Source organism: Equus quagga, chromosome 9, assembly GCF_021613505.1.
Source record: "Equus quagga isolate Etosha38 chromosome 9, UCLA_HA_Equagga_1.0, whole genome shotgun sequence".
NCBI lineage: Eukaryota > Metazoa > Chordata > Mammalia > Perissodactyla > Equidae > Equus > Equus quagga.
Genome location: NC_060275.1, coordinates 48,873,113 through 48,882,874, shown reverse-complemented (window position 1 = coordinate 48,882,874; position 9,762 = coordinate 48,873,113). Strand labels below are relative to the sequence as shown.

The following is a 9,762-nucleotide window of genomic DNA, read 5'->3' as shown; positions in this document are numbered from 1 at the left end:
ATAAAGAACTCTTAAAACTCAACAAAAAAAGACAAGACAATTTAGAAAATGGGCAAAAGATCTGACTAGACCTCTCTCCAAAGAAGATCTATGAATTGCCAACAAGCACATTCAAGAAAAGATGCTCAACATCATTAGTTATTAGGGAAATGCAAATCAAAACCATAATGATTTGACACTCACTAGGAGAGTTAGACTTTTTTTTTTAGTGGAAAATAACAAATGTTGGTGAGGATGTAGAGAAACTGGAACACTTGTACATTGCTGGTGGGAATGTAAAATTGTTCAGCCAATGTGGAAAATAGTTTGGCAGTTCCTCAAAAACTTAAACATAGATTTACCATAGACCCAACAATTTCACTCCTAGGTATATACCCAAAAGAATTGAAAACAGGTACTTAAACAAGTACACATACACACATGTTCACAGCAGCACCATTCACAAAAGCAAAAAGGTAAAAGCAGCTCAAATGTCCATCAACATAAGAAGGGATAAACAAATTGTATATTTACAATGGAATATTATTCAGCCATAAATAATAGGAATGAGGTACTGATGCATGCTACAATGTGTGAAACTTTAAAATATGCTTAAGTGAAAGAAGTCACCTACAAAAAGACACATATTGTATGTTTCCATTTATAGGAAATATCCAGAATAGGAAAATCCATACAGACAGAATACAAATTGATGGTTACCAAAGCAGGGAAGAAGGAGGAATGGAAAGCAACTACTTAATAGGCACAAGGTTTCCTTCTGGGGTGATGAAAATGCACAACATTGTGAATGTACTAAATACCACTGAATTGTTCACTTTAAAATGGTTCATCTCCTGGGACAAGATCAAGCACATTAACATCCATATTACAGGCGTCCCAGAAGAAGAGAGCGACAAAGGGGCAGAGAATCTACTTGAAGAAATAATAGCTGAAAACTTTCCTAACATAAGGAAGGAAACAGACATTCAGGTACAGGAAGCACACAGAGCACCAAACAAAATAAACCCAAAGAGGCCCGCACCAAGACACATTATAATAATTAAAATGTCAAGAATTAAAGAGAGAATCCTAAAAGCCACAAGAGAAAGGCAACAAGTTACACACAAAGGAACCCCATAAGGCTATTAGCTGACTTTTCAGCAGAAACCTTAGAGGCTAGAAGGGAGTGGCATGATATATTTAAAGTGCTGAAAGGAAAAAAACTACAGCCAAGAATACTCTACCGGAGAAGGTTATCATTCATAATGGAAGGAGAGATAAAGAGTCTCCCAGACAAGCAAAAACTAAAGGTGTTTATTACCCTACAATAAATGCTAAAGGGACTTATTTAATTGGGAAAGAAAAGCCACAGAGAGGAATAAGAAAATTATCAAAGAAAAAGCAATAAAATCACTGGTAAAGGCAAATACACAGTAATTACAGCATATCAACCAACTATGAAAATAATATGAAGGTCAAAATAAAGTTCTAAAATTACGTATTCCAGGATAAGAGGGTAATGGATACACACACACACACACAAAGAGGTTGGATACAATATCAAAAACATAAAATGTGGGAGGAGGGGAGCAAAAGAGTAGAGCTTTTAGCAAGCGCTCAAACTAAAGAGACCATCAACTTAATATAGATTGTTATATACATAGGTTATTATATATGAACCTCGTGGTAATCACAAACCAGAAACCTATAATAAATACACAAAAAATTAAGAGAAAGGAACCCAACCGTAATACTAAAGAAAGCCATCAAACCACAAGGGAAGAGAGCAAAAGAAGAAAAGCAGGTAAGAACTACTAAAACACCCAGAAAAAAAGAAATGAAATGGCAATAAGTATATATTTATCAATAGCTACTTTAAATGTCAATGGACTAAATGCTCCATTCAAAAGGCACAGAGTGGCCAACTGGATAAAGAAACAAGACTTATATACATGCTGCATACAAGAGACACACTTTAGACGTGAAGACAATCACAAACCGAAAGTGAAGGGATGGAAAAAGATACTCCATGCAAACACACACACAAAAGAATGAAAGTAGACCATTATCTTACACTATACATAAAAATTAACTCAAAATGGATTAAAGACTTGAATGTAAGACCCGAGACCATAAAAATTCTAGAAGAAAGCATAGACAGTACGCTCTTTGATATCGGTCTTAGCAGAATATTTTCAAGTACCTTGTCTAACCAGGCAAGGGAAACAATAGAAAAAATAAATAGATGGGACTATATCCAACTAAAAAGCTTCTGCAAAATGAAGGAAACCATCAACAAACTGAAAAGACGATCTAACAATTGGGAGAAGATATTTGCAAACCATATAAGGGGTTAATATCCAAAATACGTAAAGAACATATACATCTCAACAACCAAGAAACTAACAACCCAATTAAAAAATGGGCAAAAGATCTGAACAGACGTTTCTCCAAAGATATACAGATGGCCAACAAACACACGAGAAGATGTTCAACATCACTACCTACCAGGGAAATGCAAATCAAAATTACAATGAGATATCACCTCATGCCTGTCAGAATGGCTATAAGTAACAAGACAGGAAATAATAAGTGTTACAGAGGATGTGGAGAAAAGGAAACTCTCACACACTGCTGGTGGGAGTGCAAACTGGTGCAGTCACTATTGAGATTCCTCAAAAAGTTAAGGATAGAACTACTATATGATCCAGTTATTTCACTGCTGGGTATTTATCCAAAGAACATGAAAACACAAATGCATAAAGATACATGCACCCCTATGTTCATTGCAGCATAATTCACAATAGCTAAGACTTAGAAGCAACATAGATGCCCATCAAGGGACAAATTAATAAAGAAGATATGGTATATATACACAATGGAATACTACTCAGTCATAAAAAATGATGAAATCTGGCCATTTGTGACCACATGGATGGACCTTGAGGGTATTGTGCTAAGCAAAATAAGTCAGACGGAGAAAGTCAAATACCATATGATCTCACTCACAAATAGAAAGTGAAAACAACAAACAATCACATAAAGACCGAGATTGGATTGGTAGTTACCAGAGGAGAAGGGGGGAGGGAGAAAGGCAAAAGGTGCAATTAGGCACATTGTGTGGTGATGGATTGTAATTTGTCTGTGGATGGTGAACATGATGTAATCTACACAGAAATAGAAATATAATGATGTCACCTGAAACTTGTATAATATTATAAACCAATGTTACCTCAATGAAACAAAGAATGCAATAAGAACAATTGCATTTACAATAGGACCACTGACACTGAAAAATGCTTGCTATTTATGTGTTTATTAATGATCCACTTAGCTATATAAAATAGGATTGTCCTTTGACACAGCCTCATAGGCAAATTACAGTATATAACTAGTTCATTTTTATCTTCAGCAAAGACTGAAAAACTAAATGTTCACGAAAAATAAATCAGTTAAAAAATTGAATCACATTTATAAAGTCTATGAGATGTGAAACCAATGTATTTAGCCTACTCAGATTTTCTGGAGACAAAATAATCACTTTTCATGAATAAGAACATTATCCAAAGTATTATTTCTGTATTTTGGGAGGGCATACAACAACATACAGTAAAACAAAAACAAAACGGTTAATCTATTTTATGTGAATTTCTGCTCAATTTTAAGAAATTATGCACAAAACAGGAGAGATCCTTGAAATAATAACCCTTATGTACGTTATTGGCTTCCAGGAGGATTATCCAAATGTTCAGTTCCTGAAGTTTTAGAATTTCTCCTCAGGAGGATTTGAAGATAACAATGCTATTTAACATTTTTGAGACTTTACTGTGTATCAAGCATTATGTTAAAAGTTTTATATACATTATCTCCTTTAAACTTAATTATAGCCATCACTACCATCAATTTAAAAAAGAAAAACTGAGATATGGAGAGGTTAAATTGCTCAAAGTCTCACAGACAGGAGGCAAATGGACCTCAGATGAGCATTTAGCTATTAACTATGCTTTAGTTTAGCAACAGAATTAGAGAAACATTTATTCAAACAGAGTTTACCAAGTGCCTGTTAAATTTTGTGTTTTTCAATGTGGTACAGGTAACATTGGTACAAAAGATTTTTTTGAGTCATATATGGATAAACATCTTTAATAGGTATGTGCCTTAAACTGTACTAAAATAAATATAAGTTAGACATCAAAACTATAATGTCACAGATAGTATTACTTAGGATAAGGCTAAAGTAAACAAGTTTAAAAAATAAAGTTGATTTAAGAAAAATATTAAAAATAATAATAGCTGACATTGATTGAGCATTTACTATTTGCTAGACAGTTCTAAGGGCTTAAACATGTTAACACATATACACAATTATTTAATCAATTACTAATACAGTACTTGCATGTCAAAAATTATGAAGGCGCTATTCCTATGACGGAAGTGTGGAAAACACTGGTATAATTGAAAGAAGTAACTTTTGAATCAGACAGACCTGAATTTAATTCTGGGCTCTATCATTTAATAATTGTGATATAGACCAGGAAACTAAGTATTGTTGACTGTTATAACTTGCATATCCAGAGACATCAGATTATCAAAATAGCCAGACCTATTTTAACTATAACTAAATTTCTAGAAATAAAAAATATAATTATCAAAATTAAGAATTCAATGTATAGGCTAAACAGCAGATTTAAAGAAACTGAAGAAAAAAATTAGTAAAATGGAAGATAGCTCAAAGAATTTATCCAAAAGTAGCAGAGAGAGAGAGAGAGACCTCTGGTAAGTATGAGATAAGAAAAAGAGAAGCTGCAATAAGAAGGTCTAACATACAACTAATATGCATTCCAGCTGCAGAAAATTAAAAGAATTAAAGAGAAGCAATATTTGAAGATATAATGGCTGGAAATTTTCCAGCACCAAAGTCATGAATCCACAGACATAGGAAGCACAAAATGTATTAAACAAGCTAAGCAGAAAGAAATCCTCCCCTGGACACTTTGTAGTGAAACCTCAGCCCCAAAGTCAAAGAGAAAATCTTAAAAGAAGCCAGAGAGACAAGACAGACTGACAGGAGCGCAAAAAGCTGAATCTAAAATGTATATAGAGGAGCAAAGACACAAGAATAGCTAAGATGCTCCTGAAGGAGACAAATAAGACTGAATAGGACCATAAGAAACATAAATGGTCAGAAAACCTATAAAAAGATGCTCAAACACAGTCGTAATCAAGAAAATGTAAATTAAAAGAACCAATTAGATATAATTTTATTCCCACTAGATTGGCACACTTAAAAGATCTGAAAATACCAAGTGTTGGTGAAAGCATAAATTGGTACAATCATTTTAGAAAACAATGCATTACTCATAAAGTTTAATATACACATGCCCTCTAATCTAGCAATTCCACTCCTAAATATAAGCCCTCAAGAAATTCTTAACATGTGAACCAGGAGACATGTACAAGAATAATCATATCATCGTTTGCAACAGCAAACAGCTGGAGACAGCTCAAACGTCCATTATTAGGAAAACAGGCACATAAACCATGACATATTCACAGAATGTTATATTATATATCAATAAAAAGAAATGAACTAATGCTGTATGAATGACACAACTTGAAGGAACTTTAGAAACATAACCTTGAATTAGTGAAGCAAGTTGCAGAAATCAAAAGCAGTCTATTTTTATAAAACTTGGAAATAAGCAATGCTAAGTATATAGATAGATATAAAACCGTATTTTTTGTAAAGTCAGAGAATGATTGACACAAATTTCAGAATACTGATTAACTCAGGGAACACGGGATAGGGGAGTACCACACAGTAGATTCAACATTCTAGGTCTTAATCTGGGTCGTGGATTCAGGACCATGTGTCTTATTATTAAGCTTCATAACTTGAATATATACATTACATATCTATTGAGCATCTATCATATGTCTGAAAATACGGCTTTTAAAAAGTACATATTTTGTAATATATGATATGTGCAAAAGAATACATGTAACTATTATTAGTTAATGGCAGGTTCATCCTGAGTGTTTTGAGTATGATTGCCCAGTCTTATATTCGGGTTCATATATTTTATATTTCATATGGAGCACAAAGTAAGAGTTCATTTTGGCTCTGAAATTTTAAATGACATTTTGATACTATCTGTAGCTCCAGAGAAATTCCATAAATTATACTGACTCAGAAAATGGATTTCCTTTTTCAGGTGAATTGAATATGATGACGTTATCTTTTTCCTCAGCAAAAAATTAATTTCTAGCTAAAAAGGAATAGAAGAACACTACATACTCTTCAGATTAAGCCTGAGATCTCAAATGCAGTCTCAGTTAAGCTCTGCATTCATCCTTTGCAGTTTCCAAAATTCCCTTTAGATAACTAATGTTAAAAATTGAAAGCATTTCTTTCATATTTCCTTAATTTCTTTCATTTTCATAAATTTTAATGGTTTCCTTAATTATAAAATCAATATTCACTTTAAAACTCCAGAGACATATAAAGTAAAAACTTTTCATAATAAACAACACAAAGTAAAAATTTTACCACACAAAGATAACCACTTTTTTGTTGTATGGCTTTTTTTCTCTTTTGAGGTACATGTATTTTAAATAATTAATATCAAATAGTTATGTATTTTGTTTTTGAAAGTGTTTTAATACAATTTAGGACCTGCAGTTTCATTAGGAAATACATTATTTTATTAATACGAAGTAGTCTTCAACAGCAAAATGCCAAATAAAAGTAAATAAATTAAAAGCCAAAATCAAAACCTACCATATCCAAGCAAAACACAAATGGAAGCTTCTGGCATAAAGTATTAATTTGATCTCTAAAAAGTCAAAAATTATACTGTTTGAAGTAAATGTTACTACTCATCAAGATACATCACTTGAGTGTCTTAGTTCCTGAACTACACAGCAATATCCTCTCCTGAAATTTTCCACCCGTGGTTTCACCTCAGGTGGTTCTGGTACGGGAGGGTCCTCGGGGCCAGCATTTGAGCGCCTCAAATTTGGACACAGTGGGACAAAGACCTGGAGTCCCAGGGCCTGAAAGTGGTTCTTGGTAGCCTGTGCACCTAGGAAGGCAACATGGACCGGGTGATTGCTTAAATTGCTTGCTGCAGTCCACGCGCACACAGCTGAAGTCTTCTTTAGCTAGCACATCACACTGACAGAGAAAATACGAGCCTGGTTAGGTAGGAAGGTCAGAACAGTCTTATTCTAGGAGGGCAGCAGTGCTCACAGCCAGAGCCTGTAAACGGCGGGTGAATTGCACCAGATGGTATGTGTCCCTTCCATTAATATAAAAATACAGGGCATTAATCTAGACATGGTCCTTTCCCATCCACGGACCCTGCCCACCATCTTCAAGACCTGACTTTTAGGAAGCATTTTCCCACTGTTCTACCGCGTAAGTTTGTACACTGTCTGAGCCGTCTTTTGTCCTCAGGAAACAAAAAAATAGCACGGGCTTCACACAGTCGGGAGGATTCGATGAGATTCTATCAGGTGCCTAGCACATAGGAGGCACTCCATAAAAGAGAGCTGCCCCTTGTCCTGTCAGGCTGGAAGCCCCCTGGATAGTCTATTCTAGAGGAACGGAGAGCTTCATAAGAATTGCTTCTTCGTAGCTGTGAGGCCGTGGGCATGTGAAGAGCCAGGAATACGAAACACAAAAAACATTACGACTACATGGCACCTCGAGAATGAGGAGCAAAGCCTCAGCCTAACAACGACACGCAGCAGCAAAGTCGGCAGCTTTCCCTTTAAGTAGGGCGGGCCGCCCCGCGGACGGAGCCCTCCGGAAGTCGCTGTGCGCCGCCACGAGATCAGATTCCTCCGCCGAGCGCAGCGCCGGGTCCCCCGGCTTCGCCCTTGTCTGCACCAGACTTGCTCCTCTCCCCGCCGCCCGCCGGCAACAGGTCTTCCGGCTGCCGCTTCTCCGGCCGATACTGCCGGCGACCTGCCCGCCGGCGCTCGGGCCTAGGCCTGGCCTGGTCCGCGGAGGCCGCCGCACGCCGCCGGCGGAACCTGGCCCCGAGCCCGCCACGCACTTCCGGCGACGCCAGGCGGGGACTGAGGCGGGCGGGGCGCGGCGCGGCGGCAGTGATGGACGCGCTGGCGGTCCTGATGCAGGCTTCCTGACCCAGAACGATGTCCTGCGCAGGGAGAACACCAGCTCATGGGCCAGGTGCGTCGCCTGCTGTGCGAGAAAGCCAACCTGCTGGCCCAGGTGCAGCCGCCGGCCTGCCCGGGGGCCCTTCCCGAAACATTTAAACGCGACTCCGCCCGGCTGCCCGTTTTCTTGATGCAGGCGGCTTCTTATATGAGGCTCTTCGAAGCCAGATTCTCCAGCGACACCCTGAAGGTGGCATTTCTAATCAGTCGCCTCGCTGGGCCTGCAGAGGAGTGGGTAGTCCCCTACATCAGAGGGAGAGCCCCATCCTAGCTCAATACGAGGGCTTCGTGGACGCGCTGAAGCGGGCCTTTTGTAGAAAACAACGGGGCCGGGACCCCTTGTGTTGGGAGGGACGGCCTCCAGCCCCTGCGCTCCCCACAAGCCCCGTCCTGCTTGGCTTTGGTTCACAAAGAGCTGTCCAGTTCCCAGCGGCTGCGCCCTGAGCCTGGCTAGGAAGCTTGGCGCCGCCTGTTCTTGCCAGCCCCTCGCCTTTGCCCAGCCCCGGGCCGGGGACCTCTTGGAGATTGAGTGGACCACCCAGAGTCACGCCTTTGCCACCTGCCGACAGTTTATATACCTGAGGACCATAGTAAAAACATCGAATTATATTTTTGCGGGATGTGATTAAAGACAGGTTATTTTATCATTGCTAGTTAGCATTACAAGAGTGTGTAAGGAAACTGGGCCCCTCATATACCATACTTTGGCAGCAGATACTACTAACAAAATAAATTGAACCTTGGTCCTATTGGCTAATAATTTCAAAGCAGTGTTTTACCCGCAGTAAATAAAAGTCTGCAGGTGGGGCCAGCTGATGGTGCAGCAGTTAAGTTCACACGTTCTGCTTCGGCGGCCCTGGGTTTGCCAGTTCAGATCCCCCGTGGGCACATGGCACCACTTGGCAAGCCATGCTGTGATAGGTGTCCCACGTATAAAGTGGAGGAAGATGGGCATGGATGTTAGCTCAGGACCAGTCTTCCTCAGCAAAAAGAGGAGGATTGGCAGCAAATGTTAGCTCAGGGCTAATCTTCCTAAAAAAAAAAAAAAAAGTCTACAAGATAAAGCGCCAAAAACTTTTTTCAGTAAACCTCACAGGAGCACAGATTTGATAAGATACAAAACCTTTCTAATGAAAGATTAACATCAACGTTTAATAATTAGAGCATGAAAAAAATGTCACTCAGAAGTCAGAATATCTCATACTTGATTTTCTATAGCTGTCTCTCTTTTTTTGCATAACTTAGCTCTCCACCAAAAGAAAAAAACAAGAGAAGAATGTACACAAGGCTTGCTTATGTTACATGGAGACACAGGAGGAGGGAGACAAAGTCGCTGGTCAGTGACTTCCACTGGCCAGATCCAATAGCAAAAGATCACATTTCCATACACTGTGTCTTGGAAAGCAAATGATGAGAATGTAGGATTAGGGAAAATGGTAGGAAAAATCCAGAGTGTTCTAATTTTCTGGCTCCGTCTTGCCAACCTTGAAAGAGACAAACTGAGGCTAAAATAAGCAAGTCTGCTGGTAGAGTTGGAAGGAAATACAGCTGTGCTGTGCTAAGGAAGTATTCTCTGCTTTGGCTTGGAGTCTAAAA

The 9,762-nt window shown here is 38.7% G+C and overlaps 1 protein-coding gene across 1 annotated transcript; it reads left to right on the top strand.

Annotated features, from left to right (window-relative positions):
• Positions 1-4,696: 4,696 nt before the first annotated feature.
• Positions 4,697-9,051, top strand: LOC124244551 (uncharacterized). Its single transcript, XM_046671175.1, is given in 4 exon segments — positions 4,697-4,755; positions 7,763-8,094; positions 8,139-8,417; positions 8,420-9,051. Coding segments are annotated over 4 exon segments (861 nt in total). The 3' UTR covers positions 8,611-9,051.
• The last annotated feature ends 711 nt before the right edge of the window (positions 9,052-9,762 follow it).